At 42.5% G+C, this 16,457-nt stretch overlaps 1 protein-coding gene across 2 annotated transcripts in view; it reads right to left on the bottom strand.

Annotated features, from left to right (window-relative positions):
• garnl3 (GTPase activating Rap/RanGAP domain like 3) overlaps positions 1 to 16,457 on the bottom strand; it is an 89,139-nt gene that overhangs the window by 4,439 nt on the left and 68,243 nt on the right. For both annotated transcript variants that reach the window (XM_069673551.1, XM_069673550.1), the window contains exons 18-29: positions 15,425 to 15,539; positions 15,257 to 15,283; positions 15,076 to 15,180; positions 14,207 to 14,323; positions 12,228 to 12,394; positions 11,978 to 12,136; positions 11,622 to 11,688; positions 11,214 to 11,321; positions 8,445 to 8,563; positions 7,844 to 7,979; positions 3,546 to 3,605; positions 458 to 676 (exon numbers count right to left, since the gene is read on the bottom strand). In XM_069673551.1, coding sequence (XP_069529652.1) covers positions 458 to 676; positions 3,546 to 3,605; positions 7,844 to 7,979; positions 8,445 to 8,563; positions 11,214 to 11,321; positions 11,622 to 11,688; positions 11,978 to 12,136; positions 12,228 to 12,394; positions 14,207 to 14,323; positions 15,076 to 15,180; positions 15,257 to 15,283; positions 15,425 to 15,539 — 1,399 coding nt within the window. The remainder of the gene's footprint in view (positions 1 to 457; positions 677 to 3,545; positions 3,606 to 7,843; positions 7,980 to 8,444; positions 8,564 to 11,213; positions 11,322 to 11,621; positions 11,689 to 11,977; positions 12,137 to 12,227; positions 12,395 to 14,206; positions 14,324 to 15,075; positions 15,181 to 15,256; positions 15,284 to 15,424; positions 15,540 to 16,457) is intronic.

The raw sequence follows: 16,457 nt of genomic DNA on the forward strand, positions 1-16,457 counted from the left end.
TAGCTTAGCGTAGCATAAAGACTGGAAGCAGTGAGAAACAGTGAGGCTGGCTCATTCAGAAGGTGACAAATTTAACCATTCCAGTAACGCTTAATTCAATAGTTAGCATGCTATAAATAGTTTGTATAATCCATTAAAAACAAAGCACACAAACATCCATTTGTGTTTTATGCACTGGATTGTTTGTTGGTCCACTACTTCCTGCACAAGAAATGTTTACGCATATAACATGTGAGTGCACAGTTGCTTGTACTTCTGTTTGGTAAGCTCTGGAAAAGGCTAGGCTAGCTGTTTTCCCTTGCATCTAGTCTTTATGCTAAGCTAAGCTAGCTGTAAGATACATAAGATAGATATGATTCTCAACTAATTGATTTTAACCAAGACAGCTAAGTAGTAAAATGTCAAACTATGGCTTTAACACTTTCATCACTAACAAAGAGTTATTGTGTCATTTTACCGAGCAGCTCCTTCCGTGTGCGGCTGGCTATCTCTTTGATCTCCATGCGGGACAGGGACAGCGAGTGTGTGGCGGAGATGAGGGGAGTCGGGGGCACCATGGTGGGGGCCGGCGTCGTCAGCACCTTGTTGACCAGAGGGGACTTGAGGGGTCTTTCGATACTGCGGCCCACCAAGTTACACAGAGGGATCTTGAACATGTGTTTACATGATGATTCACCTGCAAAGAAGGAATCCAGAGGGAGATAAAGGACGGAAATACAAGAGAGCAACGGGAACAGTTAGGAAGAAGGAAGGAGGAAGGTGACAAGAGAAGACATGAAACAAGAGTTAAAAGGAGCAACGATGAAATGTCGCAAATGAGACGTATAAAGAGAGAGGAATGTGTGGCAGTGATGAGAAATGTATGAAACTGGGCTGAAGCACTTTAGTGTTTTTGTATGTGTTCGTTCCTTCGCTAAAAAAGGGGGTACGCATGTAAAGATACATTATATTTTTAGACTTACCGCTCAGCCACTGAACATTTTGTCATTTGCGACACACATGACACATGACTCTAGTTGGGAGTAGTTACTATTTCTCAATCAAGAAAAATGGCACAATATTGAGAAATCAAAACTTACTTACGTCTGCTAAATATGACGCTAAAGCCTGCAGGTAGTTAGCTTAGCATAAAGACTAGAAGTGTGGAGAAACAGCTAAGCTACCTGAACCATAGACTTCATTAAAAGATGGACGGCATGACAGCTCCCTAAAAGTGACGCCAAACCCTCTCTATCGCCCCCTGCTGACTGGCTGCAGTATAGCTCATAAAGCCCGCCTCCTCCATGTTAACAGATGGGACATGAGTCAAACTATAAAGTCAAAATACACGCCAAATACATCTGTCATTATAGTTAGTTCTTATCATTCTGATTTACACCCAAGTGTTCATTTTTCTAACAAGTTTATTTTTAATTAGTTATTTGATGCTGTAAAAAGGATGATTGACAGCTCTGTTGACAAATCCGGCTCCTGCAGCCGATCTGTTCCAGATTAGCAGAGTAGAGGAGGAACGGCGAGAGGAGATGTAACTAGAACAATCACTACAGTCATTGAAGTTTCCATATCTGTGATCGTCTGCTTCAGACCAACACAAGAAGCTGTTCTGCTGTTAAATACACAGACATGCGGGATCTTTGCTGTTTTTCCAGTAAGTTAAATGTGTGTTTTGGTTAGCGTGAGGGGCGGGACATCGTTACTGCGGCTCCACCCAGTCATATCTGCTGCGCAGTCTCTGGTTCCAAATAACATCACTGGAGTGAGATGGCAGTGTGGGGTATTCTGGCTTTAAAAGGTTCAATTAGAGGTGGTGGAGACGTGCCGTCCATCTTTTCATACAGCCTATGATCTGAACCTGTCTAGTTTTACAATGTCTACTTTTTTCTTTAAAGCTTTCACAATAAAATAAAAAGGTAACCACAGCAACCTAGATCTTAAGGAATCTACCTAAAAAATTGATTAAAAAGTATGAACTAAAAAATGCAAAATTATCTTTTATCATGCCTTTAATTAAACCCAAAGTCTCTCACTCACAAATTCTCATTTTGTAAATTCACATGTCTAAAGGTTGACAAGCTTATACTCCCTATTCAAATGAAGGTAATCTAAAGGGATTAATAGTCCTATTTACTGAAACAGTGTGTCATCTTAAAGTTAATCATCCTTACTACGGAGCGCTAATGAAATGTAACTGCTCAGTTGTGACCATTTAAAGCAGACCTTTCATAATTCAGAGTCTATAAATGTTTAAAGTCTGTTCGGGAAACATTTAACAGATTTAACAGTTTTTCAGTCGGCCTGCAAAAAGCTGCAGTGTGCGAGCCTGCAGTACCCTATTGTGCCAACAGGGAGCAGCGTTGCAGTTCTGCAGTCACGCTCTGCTCCACTGAGACCGGCTGGTAGTAACAAGGATGAGACTGAATTAATGTGGATGCTGCGCTGCACAAATAGGAGCGTCTCATCTGAAATGTCAACGGGTGAGAGGTGAGTGAAGAGCCACGGAGAAAAATAGAGGGTCACTGCTGATGTTTGACAGGTACACTGTGTAAGCGTCGTTACAGATCCTCTTTCCTGTACCTGCACTGTCAGACAGCAACAAAATAATAAACCAATAAAAAGCGAGAAACATGCAGTTATTTGGAATATACAGACACAGAGATCAATATATTCCACATGCGTTTCTGAGCCAGGGGAAGTGTTAAAACTCCATCACACTTTTGAGTGAATTAAGTGTAAATATTAGACTTTCGAGCACTAATTGAAGTCAAATTCTCCAGAGAAGAAAGCTGTTTTGCTGCAGGTTTTTAAGCCGCTGGATGGAGGTTGGATGGAGGTAAGCAGCCACATCAGTAACAGCATCTTGTTCACATTACTGATGCGATTACATCAGATAAAACCCTCCCCAAGAGCAGATACGGCAGGCGCACAGGCAGTTAGACGATGGGATTTTTGTCAGCACCCCTTCCACCTTTCCTCCCCCCTTCTTCACTCCCCTCCTCCTCCCGCTGTTTCACTCCCCACCCTCACCCTGCTCGGATTGTGGCACCGCTGTTTGGACGACCACTTTGGATCGAAGAGAGGGCTGACAAAAGTCTCCATGGCGACAGTGCAATCTGTAAATCATGCTGCGGCAGACGTGTCTTCTCCTTCCCTCTTTCCCTTTTCCTCCCAACCTCCTGCTTGTACACAACCCCTCCCTTTTTCCTCCCTCACTCATGCATACCTTTTTCTCCTCCTCTCTTTCTTCTTGTAATTTCAAAACCCTCCACTTTGATCGACGTTATCTCCTCTGCCTCACTTTTTGTACTTTATCACCTTTCCCCCTTCTCTCTCCTCGTGCTAACGCTTTAATTAGTTAAGACAGAAAGGAGGGGGGGATGGGGAAGACAAAATGTTCACTTAACATTCAACCAATGTTCAAGTCAACATGCCGCCGTGGAGGAGCAGACAGGGTGATACACTCTGGGAGCATGTGCATGTTAGTGGGGCAGCGTTATGAGCGCATTTCATGGACCGAGGGAACGAGTTGCGGGAGAATCCTGCAGTACCTTCGGCATCCTTAGACATGTACAGGGAAAGCTTGGTACCATAGGGGATCCGTATAGAATCTGAACCAGGGATGAAGAAGAGGGTTACACAAACACACAGTAACATACGCTTAGGAACACACACACAAAGTAGGTGTCCAATTGACCATATTACACTGTAGCTATTTTCCTTTGACATCACACTCAGGGTGGGAAGCTCAAATGCTGCAATAATGTTATACCGCTGTGTTCCAGTTTGTATAAATGAAGGGAATCTAACAAATCAGCCAATGCTTCCAATTTGATCAGCTACTAAAAAGACAGTGAACAGTAAAAATCCGGTGTAACATCGGGCCTCATTTCTGAACAGCTAATGTTAGCATTAAGCCACCTCCAGTCCTAGCTAATATTACCACTGGCTAAGAGGGAGCTGGATGCTAACATTACCTTTTGCAAGTGTTTTATGATACAATCGGAAAGGCATTAACAAACTAACATATTTGTTAACTAGTTAGCTACCATCATACAACAGCTACTGTTAGCAATCAACCACTGCCTTGCTAACACTATCAATACCTAGAAATGTACTAAAAACAACATATTTGAGAATCCATTAGCTAGCGTCAGAAAACACCTAATGTCGGCATTCAGTCACCTCCTAGTTAATATTACCACTGGCTAAGAGGGAGCTGGATGCTAACATTACCTTTAGCAAGTGTTTTATAAGAATGTATTAATAATAAAGGCATTAACAGACTTTACTTTATAAAAACAACATCTTTGATAACCGAATAGCTACCTCTAGACAACAGCGAATGTTAGCATTAAGCCACCTCCTGGCTAGTATTTCTAATAAGAGAGAGCTGAATGCTAACATTACCTTTTGCGCGTATTTTTTATGAAACAACAGGAAAGGCATTATCAGACGTAACTTTGTAAAAACAACATCTTTGATAACTGAATAGCTACCTTCAGACAACAGCGAATGTTAGCATTAAGCCACCTTCTGTCTAGTTTTTCTACTAAAAGAGAGTTAACCAGTTCGCTACCATCAAACAACAGCTAATGTTAGCAATCAACCACTTCCTTGCTAACACTATTGTTACCTAGAAATTCACTAAAAACAACACATTTGAGAACCCATTAGCTAGCGTCAGAAAACACCTAATGTTAGCATTCAGTCACCTACTAGTTAATATTACCACTGGCTAAGAGGGAGCTGAATGCTAACATTACCTTTTGAAAGTGTTTTTGATACGATTGGAAAGCAGACTTGACCTTGTAAAAACAACATATATGATAACTCATTAGCTACCATCAAATATCAGCTAATGTTAGCAATCAACCACTTTCTTGCTAACAATACTGTTAGCTAAGAATTTACATCTTTTATAAAGCAACATATTTGATATTTGACCAAAGCTGATTAGCATTCAGCCACCATCTACTCATCAACTGGCTAAGAGGGAGCTGAATGCTAACATTACGTTTTGAAAGAGTAATATAGTATGCTAGGAAAGGCATTAACAGACATACCTTTGTAAAAACAACGTATTTGATAACCCATTAGCTACCAAGAGACAGGAGCTAAAGTTAGCAATCAAGCACTTAATACATTAGCTGTTGTCTGATGGAAGCTAGCTTGAAATAATGCCTGATGTCCCTCCTGATTTTCACGATCTGTTGTGTCAACTTCAAACCCAAAGACACGACATTACAACAGCATGTGAGCTTCCCACACTGAGCGTGACGTCAGAGGAAAATGGCCGCTGGGTGAATATGGTGAATGATGCAGAGTTATATGATAACCAGCTAAAACAGGAAAGAAATGAGAATCCCTTTGAGAGAAATGATTACCAGAATCAGCCTAAAAGCACAAAGCCCGTCCTCTGCTAATTGCAGCAGCGACAGCCAAACCGTCCTCCTTGTTAGCTTTAATGGGACCTGTAAATACCCGCTCCCCTCAGGAAAACAGAGAAAGTCTGTCTTGATGGTGCAGCAGGAGCCACTGCACATTTTAATAAATGTTTTCCTGAGGCCTTGTCCTTCCCTGCAGCCGTCAGAATCACACAAATGCATCTGAGGATGACTTTGTGTCACTTTACAAGTCTAATGAAAGACGAGAAGTTGACATTGCCGTGATCCACTCGCTGAATGACAAACCTGTATGTCATTAACGACAGCCGTGCATCACAAATATGCCCCATTTACAGACAGTTGTTGCAATCAGGAAGAGGTCAGCTAACGGGGGAGGGGAGACTCCGAATGGTCAAAGACACACTAAAGGATGGAGGAGGGAGGGAAAGTGGGCTGGAGGGTGGGAGGGAGGAGGTCGTATTGATCCTCAATCATCCTTGAAAGCATTCTTTTCCCTGCGAGGACACTGACTGTGTCCCTTGAATGGTGGTAGTGGGCAGTATGTGGGTGATTAGTCTGTTCCTCTATTTGTAATTTGTGGTTAGTAAGAATTTAAAGAATCATAATGACGCTTAAAATGTTCTTTCCCCTTGACCACAAAGTTCATTTATATAACTATTTTACATATCATTACTTTTCTTTTAGGTTGGATTTCTAGCTATTTTGCAACCAATCATTTACCGTAAAATTCAGTGTATAAGACGCACTTTTAATAAAATGTTTTCATCTAAAAAGTGGGCTGCGTCCTATAAACCGGTGCGACCAATATACCAGTATAAAATGCAGAGAGGTAATTTATTGTGTTTGGGCATTTTACCCAGACGATGACACTTTAATCTAGCTAAAGCTTTGTCACGTACATGCGCCGTCATGATCACAAGTGCAGCCGCCATCCACACAACAATCAGCGTTACCATAGGCACCACTCGACATGATGTACACACATGGTAGGCTGTAATTTGAATGTGTTTCAAATCAAATTAACTTGTTTACACGTTTTCATTAATAAATAACTATAGAAAACATTTTTCCTCTGGGGTACCCCCAAAAACAGGCTGTGTTCTTATATTCCGGTGTGACTTATATTCTGTATTTTACGGTAATTATTGCATGAAAATCCATTTGCAAGACACATGTAATCAGTTAAAGTAGACATAAAGTTGCCTTAATTTTTTGTCAGTGTCATCATGTTATATTTCATTAAAGTCGCATTGGGTTATATGGATCACAGTTTTGAACATTGGTGTGTTCGTGGACGCTCCAAAATCTGAGCGTTGGCTATCCAACAGCAAAAAACATAAAAGTTTTCAACAATTAACAATTGTTAACAATTTTCTCATTGTCAACAAATGCCATGAAAAGACCAAAACACATATCCAAATTTAGGTAAAATTAAAGTGGCCATCTGTTAAATGAAGTAACACAAATTTAAATAATCAAACTATATGTATACAGATTTATGGTTTTTGTACTAGCCAATACGGTTTGGGGCTGAGTGCCACAGACAGAGCAGAGGAGCTGGGTGGTATTAACAGATATATAGGAAAATATAAAATAAAACCAGCCGTATTCTTTAAACCCATAAAAATATATCCTTTTGATATGTTAAGGCCTTCTGACAACAGGACAGCCAAAGCATCGCTCGTCAGCAGTAAACCCTTGGACGTCAGAGGGTCCTTGAACACACCAGTAGGTTAGTTTTTCTATGACAAATTAGCTCTTTTATGTTTTAAGTTTTCTCATGAGAGGTTCCCACACCTCTGTTTGTTTCTCTGTGCTTTTATTTTTTTTAACTTAACTTTATCTCTTATTTTTTGCCATGAATATTTAATGTTATAGAGAAATACTTGTTTTAAGCATCTTTAAAGCAGCTGCAAGTTTATTTAAATATTGTGCTGAGCTAAATGTAAGCTAATGGTTGCATAGCTGGAGATTAATAAAAAAATTAGGAAAATTCTCAGTTATAATGCAATGTTTACAAGATTTACATATTTAAAACTATAAGTAGGGTTATATAAATTACATGTAAGAAAGAAGCTACTGAAGGGAGACTTTCTGAAGATCTGGATCTTTCCCAGAGTCAACTTGATTTTTCATAAAAGTCTTGGTACAGCAGGAGCATGGTGATAATGACGGGAGAGATAAATGCAATTAAACACTTTGCCCTTCAAACCTACACATGATGAACTGTGAGAAAGAAAGAACTCTTAAGGGGGAAGTCTGCAACTTCAATGAACCTTTCTGCTGAGACTAGTTTTTATGTAAATTGCTCCGGAGCTCTCGGCGAACACAGCAGCGTCCAAAGTCAAACAGGTCTGCAGGCCGCGCTGACATTTGGAAACCTTTTATACAGAAGTGCTAATATCAACATCCTCTGGTGCTTTCGCTGTGCGGGGGCTTACCGTCACCGAGCGGCGAAGGGAACACGGGCATCTCGTAGCCGGTGGGCGTCTGCGGGGAACTCTGAGAACTGGTGTCTCTCGAGCTGCAGTTTGAGGCCGAGCTCACCGGAGCAGACGAGAGAAAATAGATGTCCGACTGTGGGTGGAAAAAACAGACACAGAGAGGAAATGAGACTCATACAGACACACGGCGGGAAACATTAGGGAGAATAGTGGGACAGAAATGGTGGAGCGAAAAATTAAAGAAATACGAGAGATGAAATGAGGATAGAGGAGGAAAAGGTATCTGCTTCATACCAGGTGCACTGTGGTCTCTTTTACATTATCTCTGTGCATGAATTATGAATGTATTATTGCTTTGTAGCCATGCTGATTGCCAGCCATATTTCCCACCAGAGTAATAAAGATTGATTGAAATGAGGGAGCTGAGACAGCTACTTCTAAACGCAGAGTTCGGCCGTCTGACACTGAAAACACTCACAAGCTCAAAGGGCTCTTACTGTAGTGAACCACGTATTTTGTAGGGTCACTAATAATGTATTTCTACAACACTTCTGATCCGTTATTGGACATAAAACAAACAAATATGAGAAGTACTGACCCGGGAAGCGGCCAACTGTAGCTCTGGCACCACTGCTGTGTACACGAGGTTGCCGTTTACCACCAGTCGGATCTCGATGGAGTCTGTCGTGAAGGCCAGGATGTAAGGGAACGCACACACTGCAAAGACAACATGAATGATTAATAGAAGCAATAATTATGGGTTAATATCATATTTATACTTGATTGTTTTTTATATTTGATCGTGTAGTATCATCATTCCATCCATCCTTCATCTGAACCGCTTATCCTGTTCAGGGTCGCGGGCAGGCTGGAGCCAATCCCAGCTGTCATTGGCGAGAGGCGGGGTTACACCCTGCACTGATCACCAGTCAATCACAGGGCTGATACAGAGACAGACAACGCTTCACGCTCACACCTTCAGAGTCACCAGTGAAACTAACAAGCATGTCTTTTGACTGTGGGAGGAAGCTGGAGTACCCAGAGGGAGGCCACGCATGCACGGGGAGAACATGCAAACTCCACACAGAAAGGCCCACTACGTCCGAACCCTACATAGGAACCATAACCCTAGGGGCGGCTGTGGCTTAGTGGTAGTGTATCTCAATCGGAGGGTTGATGGTGCGATACCTGACTGCTACAGTCACATGTCGAAGTGTCCTTGGGAAAGACACTGAACCTCAAATTCCACATTATGAATGTGCATAGATCTGATTGGAGATTGGCACTTAGGCCTTTGCAATCAGTGTGTGAATGTGAGTGTGGATGGGTGAATATGACATGTAGTGTAAAAGCGCTATATAATTACAGTCCATTTACCATTCTAGCTGTGAGGCCAGAAGGTTTCTGTGCTAACCACTTCACCACCGTGTAGCCCGCATCATCATTCAACCACTGATTTCATTTAGTCCTTCATGTCTGTATACCTGTTCCCTGTTCTCTGTCTTTATCTGTACGTTTCCAAGTGTTAAATATAGAGAGAAAAAAGTCTGATAAAAGCAGCAATATATGACCAACAGGGGGCACCAGAGAAAAACTCCCCCAACAAGTCTTCACATAGTGTGGCTGGGAAAACAATACATTAAAACATTTTTCAACTTGCTTAACTTCCACAATCCGAGATATTTAACATTTAACAGTTTCTCCCCAAATGGCATTTTGAAATGCCATCATTAGTCGATGGTATATGCAGAAAAAAGAGAGACACAAGTATCAAGCTGAGCGGCTCTCCAAGGGGCTTCAGATGCTTCCCATCTACTGTGTTTGATGAGAAATGTACAACAAGGTGAGAGCAAACTGCAGCGCAGCATGGAGGAAACAGTTCCGTTAAATATTGAAAAGCAAAAGGCGGGTTTAATAAAAGGCCTTATTAAAGCTGAATATGGAAGTGACAGTTATAGTAATTTTCTTCTGTTGATTCATCAAATATCAAAACTCGATTCTGCATTATGTGATTTTTTGGCCACTTGGGGGCAGCGCAACAAGCTTTAAGAACAACACTGACATATTAACATCTTAAAGGGCCAGTTCGCCGATTATCAACCTCAGTCCTATCATGCTATCATGGGAAGCTAATGCCATTATGGTAGAAAAAAAGCATCGGAGGACGCTATCAGCTTCTCCAATGGGCCCTGGAAAACCTCCGCAAGACTACGTAAAAAATGTCCTCAATCTAATACGCTTGCCGCCAATGTCATGTCTCGTTCAAAATCGTCAGGTTTGAAATGTAGACTGCTGACCTGAAGATTTTTTCAGGTATATTCTCATCGTATTTCGGATTCTGTACCGCTCTGAGCTATCGCTAGCAGCGATCAATGTCCTTGACTAGAAAACAGTATTTCACTCCAGCGTTTCTCGCTGGGTCGTTCCTTTCAGAGGGAGGGGCGCAATGCATGCTGGGTGTTGTAGGAATGTAGAATGGGCGAAACCACAAGCTGTTTGTACAACTTTCTCCACAGCTATGGCGCCAGTTTTGAATATTATTGCTTCTATCGATTACAGAGAACACCAGCTTTGACTGACAGCGGCTTTTTCCAGGGCAAACTGCTCCTTTAAAATACCGATCAGTTCAATATCCACTCTTAAGCTCAAGTTGGTCTTCAATAACTCCTGAGGGGAACGTCGGGCTTTTAAGTTGCTAATGCTACTTTATGTTTAGCAGCTAGCTGCTAACGTTATCTGTCATTTGGTGCTAAATAGTTAACAGTTAGTTACACAGTGGGCTAACCAGCTGTATTTTTGTCACCGAAAGCTGCTGGCTGTTGAAGCTGGAAATTAGGCTGATGAAAAAAAGAGTTACAGTGAACAAAAACATTGACGTTACTGCGTGTAAAAAACAAAACAAAGGGCTAAAAGACGCTAAAATGGAGAGCTGCTGTACAGAGTGAGGTGATCATTCTTTGTTCTTTGTCACCCAGGCTTATTGTTAATATAAAAATGTGATTAAAGCAGCTTAAACAGAGGCTTTCCAATATGTCTCACACCTTTTGTTATTGCTTGTTTAATGTGCGAGTGTGTGAATGTGTGTGTGAATGGAGGGAACATGCAGCAGCAGCGGCAGCAGTGTGTTATCAACAGGGTCAGGGTTACAGATTTAGTACCAATTGTGCTTCCTTTTCATCACCCTCTGCATTAATAGAAACATTCACAAACACAGACACATGTGCGCACAAACACACAAATAATCACATAAGCCAACTGAACACTTGTGTCCACACATGGTGTTTCCATGGTGACAGCAAGCTCTGGGGCCAGGCCAGCGGGAAAGGGGGCCGGGTGGAGCCCGAGTGTTGTGTCAGCGCTAACGTACCGATAGCATTGGGCATCTGGTTCCAGCTGAAGTGGAAGTCGGAGGTGTTGGACTGGATCATCGGCGTGGAGCCGTTAAACGGACAAACTTTCTTGTAGTAACAAATATCTGGAAGAGAAACAGGAAGCTCAACTTTCACAATAAAGGATCTCGTGTTTACTGTTGTGTGAAGCAGAGCTGATTGTTTTAATGTAACTCAGAGAGAATTTTGTTCTATTATTCAGACATACAAAAGCAGAAGAAAGACAAAGGATGGCTGTATTCTCTGAATTCATCTCTGACTTTTAATATTCTGGAGCCGTCTGAGACATGATTTTTATTCCAGAACGGTACAGAGGCAGAGCAGGGCTCAGCGCTGACAGCAAAGACAGAGACCTGAATGAAAAAATATGTAGAAGTGAGACTCACAGTTGTAACACAACAGCAGACCCGCCTCCCCGTCTTCATACACATCAATGGCTGCTACATAATTTACCTGCAGGCAGAGACGAGTCAGTTTAAGGGTAATCATTTCAAGGAGACCCAAAGGTCAGGGCAGAGAGGTTCTGGGTAATCATCCAAGACATATAAAAGACATAATTCTCCTGTTTGTTATTTTGGTTACTCTTTCACAGGAGTAATCGTGAAAGCAGAATAATAGAACAGCTGTTCAACCTCCAGCCTCCTCTTTCATTTCTCCTCTCCAGCTGGAGGCTGTGAATGAAGACGTGTTGATTCAGCCGACACAGGCTGGTAATGTGTGTGTTCTCGCATCTGCCCCTCACCCTGTTGGCGTCTACATGATGTAGCCGGTAGGCATCTCCAGTGCTCTCATTGATCAGGTCAAACTGATGTTTGTAGGCCACGCAGATCATGTTGTCATTTTCCCCCGTCGGCCCATCCACCAGCGCCATCACCACCGGCGGGTCACACAGACAGATCTCCTGATGGAGGGATGGATTGACAGATTAACCTCAGTGCCCTCATACATATAAAGACTTTCCACACGTTTCATTCCCTGACACGTTGTCGTACCCGTATGTACTGAAACTCCTCCACCGGTGAGTCCGCTCCTGCTGCGACGGCGCTGAATCCCTCAAAGCGCGGATGTTTCCTGGTGATGAGGAGGAGTTTGTTCCTGATGGCTGCTACTATCCTCAGCTCTGAGCCGTGATGGGTGTTGATAGAGTACAAATGACAACCTGGGACAAAGAGGGAGGAGGAGGGGTGAGCGATGCCACAGATCAATGCATCCAGCACAGACAGCTGACCTTACACCAGCAGCAGGTCAAAGGTCGTGTGTTTGCAGTGCTGAAAGGACCTTTTTAAAAAAGGTCACAGAATCCTGTTTTATGCTGATTAAATGTTTCTTTCTAAGTACAAATAATTTAATCAAGAATGAATTGCATTAGATTACTAAAACTAACTAAAATGTGTGATTTCACAAATATAAACTGGTTGGATTGGCTGATAGATTTGCTAATTTTAAGGAAAATAAGGATAAAAACATAATAAATTCCAGTTTTTTTAATTTTCTTAAATAGTTTTAGGCAAATAATCTCAAACAATTCTGTTAGTCACTATTTATGACTTCATTAGGTAACACAAAAGTTAATGAGCCTGTGGCCCACTGATGGAAGTCCTTGGATTTGCAGTAGCCCCTTATACACTGCCAGTTTAAGGCAGGACTATTACACCTCTGTTACGTTTCGAGTGGTGGGCGAAGTCGTTCCGCCTCTGAGCCGGCATCGGAGGTAGTAACAGAGGTGAAACGGCGTCTGTGTAAACTGCAGAGCGGAACATCGCCGTGTGTGTGTATTTGAAGCATGTGAGGTTTGTTACACTTCGTGCACGCTGGAACGCTGCGTGTAAAAACACACACTAGGGCGGCTTTACGCCGGCGTTGCTTGGTTCAATGTGAAATGGCAAAGGCTGCATGACGGCGGAGCTTTGTTATGGTGCTGTGGTGGAACCACAGTGTAAAAAGGGCTGGTGTCACAAACTGGGTGTCAGTGGCACCACTCACGCTGCAAACACCTTTTTCAGAAGCAGCATTTTTTTCCCTCGCCTGTCTGTGCAAGAGTTGTGAGTCGTAAACAGTTGTTGGGATGTAAACAGTATCTGAAAAAACACTGAATAAACATGAACGAATTGACTAGTGAGGAAATCTGCGGTTACATCTTTTCTCCACAGGGGTCGCTAAAGAGAAAAATCGTAGATCTGCGTAGATTGTGACTTTTACTGTGACACAATCACCTCTACAAAATAGGAAGGCAAAGGCAGATTGATGAACTAAAAAATAGATTAATTTTAGTAATTAGGTAATTACGGGAACACATTTACAGCTGGCTCCCATTGTCATGGCTCATTTTCGTTTTCGTTTGCCTTCATCTGAGCGTCGAATTTGTTTGTTTTTCTTTGGATTTTCACTTATTATTATTGTTGTATCTGTAGTCATCGACCTTGTATTTGTTTGTTCAGCCATAGTAGATTAATGTTAACCGAAACACTTGCAGAGAGCGGAAAAGCAGCCACTTAGCTCCGCCTAGTCGCCACAGACACCCAGTCTGTAATACTGCCAATGCAAAGGCTTTCATCAGTGGGTCATAGGACCATTGTGTTACCTCATTCAGTGATAGATAGAGACTTAACAGACATTTATTTAAATGAAAAACTTCGAGATGATTACTTTAAAGACACTTAATATAAACGTTCTTGTCAGTAATCTCTCTCTCGTCTGTACGCTAAATATACAACAAGAGTCAGCAAGCAGTTAGCTTAGCTTAGCATTAGATCTCTCTCTGGAATACGTCATTCTTCATGTAAACTTTGCTTTTATTTTTCTGCCATTAAAGAGGACGATTTTGTCTCCCATCAATTACACTGCAAACGCATCAAGTTGAGCTGCGTCAAAGCAAATTTCTCCTGACCATGTTTTATGTTTTATCTTGTTGTGTACAGTAATTAACAGCTTGTGCAGCGCTTTGTATTCCCCTGTCTGTCTTGCGTGGTACCTTTAGTTTTCTCCAGTTTGTTCTCCCGGCTGTCGCACTTGCCCCTGACGAGCTGCTTCTCCTCCAGGCCTCTCTTGAGCGTGCTCAGTCTGAACACATACAGCCGAGCGTCCTTCCCTGGAAACACAAACAACAAAAGCCGCTTGTGTTTTTGCATGAAGGTTACTCTTAATTTGCCATCTCCCTTTTTAAAGCATCCTCCCACGCCACAGACAAAAGGAGAGGATTACTCGAAGGCTTCTCCGGGCTCGTTCCTGCTCTCTCCGAGGCTTTATCAAAGCCCACACACAGTCGTGACAAATGTCTGCGCTGCCATCACATTATCACTATCACAACCGAGTCGACCGTGTTTGTCAATATTAGGGTTAGCTCATCATCTGCATGCTAATTAATTACATGCTCTTTGGGCTGAAACAAACATGAGACGAATCGTTGAGCCGTTTGTCCGTACAAAGCGACTTCTTTGTGTTTGCTTTTAAGTCTGTTTCATTTTATCTGTGTCTGCCTACTAAAGCCTCACAGTCAAGCCAGTCCTGCAGGATAAACAGACACACACACACACACACACATACACACACAAAAGCCCGGCGGGGATTGGTTCTCTATAGGTCAGCTTCCTTAGATCACAGCGAGAGATCGATGTGTTCGCTGGGCCGATGGAGGTGGAAAGGGTAAGTACGTAATCAACAGCGCAGAGCGAGATGACAGAGGTGAAATAAGAGAAAATAAATAGGAATAATGAGGAAAAAAAGAGCCGTAAATACTGCTCTACTGCAAAAATGAATGAATGATGGGATGACGGGGGATGGAGCGGGCTCTGATGTGCAGCGAGGGGGTGTTAAGGAGGATCTGACTCCTTTGTTGTCTACCTTTGTCGGCCCTGGTGATAAGCAGGTCCTGAGGCTCGAGAACGTGCATCTGCTTCACCACCATGGTTTTGTCGAACACCTGCACTGGAGGAAGAGCCGGCGTCTCTGAAAAAACAACACACGCGTCACGTAAAAACGTCAAATAAAGTCGGAAAAAATGTGAAATATTTGCAACACTCACCGGCGTTGGGCAGAGCTGGATCAGGCCCTGAAACACGGATAACATCATTATCATCACCATGTTAGCTGTTAGCCGTGGCATTCAGCAGAGCGCAGTATTGAATGGTTATGGATGGGTGACTTTTATTTTGGAAGGACATAGGGAGATATCGATTAGGGATGATCTCACCGTCCAGCAGCATGACCCCCGCCGTGTCTGTGGCAGCCAGCAGAGACTGACCCCAGGAGTCTGCACACACGATCTCGTAGGGGAATGTGCTGCAGAACGACTGGGACTCCCATGGCTGCAACATACATGTACACGCAGACACAAAGACACACAGAGGGGAATTAATATCACTTATTTTGGCAATATTGTTTTTTAAAGAAAAATGCTCTTAAGGTCGTATTTTTCTGGGGTGCTGGTTTAGCTCAGCGGTTAAATCTCGCAAGACTACAGTCAAGTCAAGTCATGCATAACAGAAACAATACATAGAATCCAAAGCAATGAGACAGAACAACAAAACACAACAGGCTGAGGAAGTCAGTTACCGTAAAATTCGGTGTATAAGACGCACAATTAATAATTCTTTTTTCCATCTTAAAAGTGGGCTGCGTCCTATATACCGGTGCAACCAATACACTAGTATAAAACGCCGTATTGCCTTACAGTGTTTTACCCAGACGATGGCGCTATAATCCAGCTAAAGTTGTTGGTTTTTAAGCGGTGACGTCACATCTCCGCATTAAACTGTTTACAGGTCAAAGCTGCCACAACGTCTCCTATCCACAATATGCCGCAGTGCTGTTTTGTGTTTGCCTCGCTGTTTTAAGGGAGGAAAAGTAACTTGATTGCTGCTAACGCTTTGTCACGGACATGCACCGTCATGGTCGCCGTTGCAGCCGCCACCCTCACAACAATCAATGTTACTGTAGGCTGCCAGCTAACGCAGCTTGCAAACTCAACATGGTGAAAACAGATGGTAGGCTGTAATTAGTGAGTGTTTTAAATAATAAATTGAAATAGTGTTGAAATAACTTGTATACACTTTTTTATTAATAAATAAAAAATAACAATAATTGGTCTATTGGAGGGGTCAGGTCGTTCAGGGCTTTAAATACAAACAGCGCAACCTTAAAATCAATCCTGAAGCGGACTGGAAACCAGTGAAGAGAGGCTAAAACGGGACTAATGTGCTCCCTCCTCCTGGAACCAGTCAGCA

Source organism: Semicossyphus pulcher, unplaced genomic scaffold, assembly GCF_022749685.1.
Source record: "Semicossyphus pulcher isolate SPU_LCO1_2020_fin unplaced genomic scaffold, fSemPul1.0.p SCAF_22, whole genome shotgun sequence".
In the NCBI taxonomy this organism is placed as follows: Eukaryota; Metazoa; Chordata; class Actinopteri; order Labriformes; family Labridae; genus Semicossyphus; species Semicossyphus pulcher.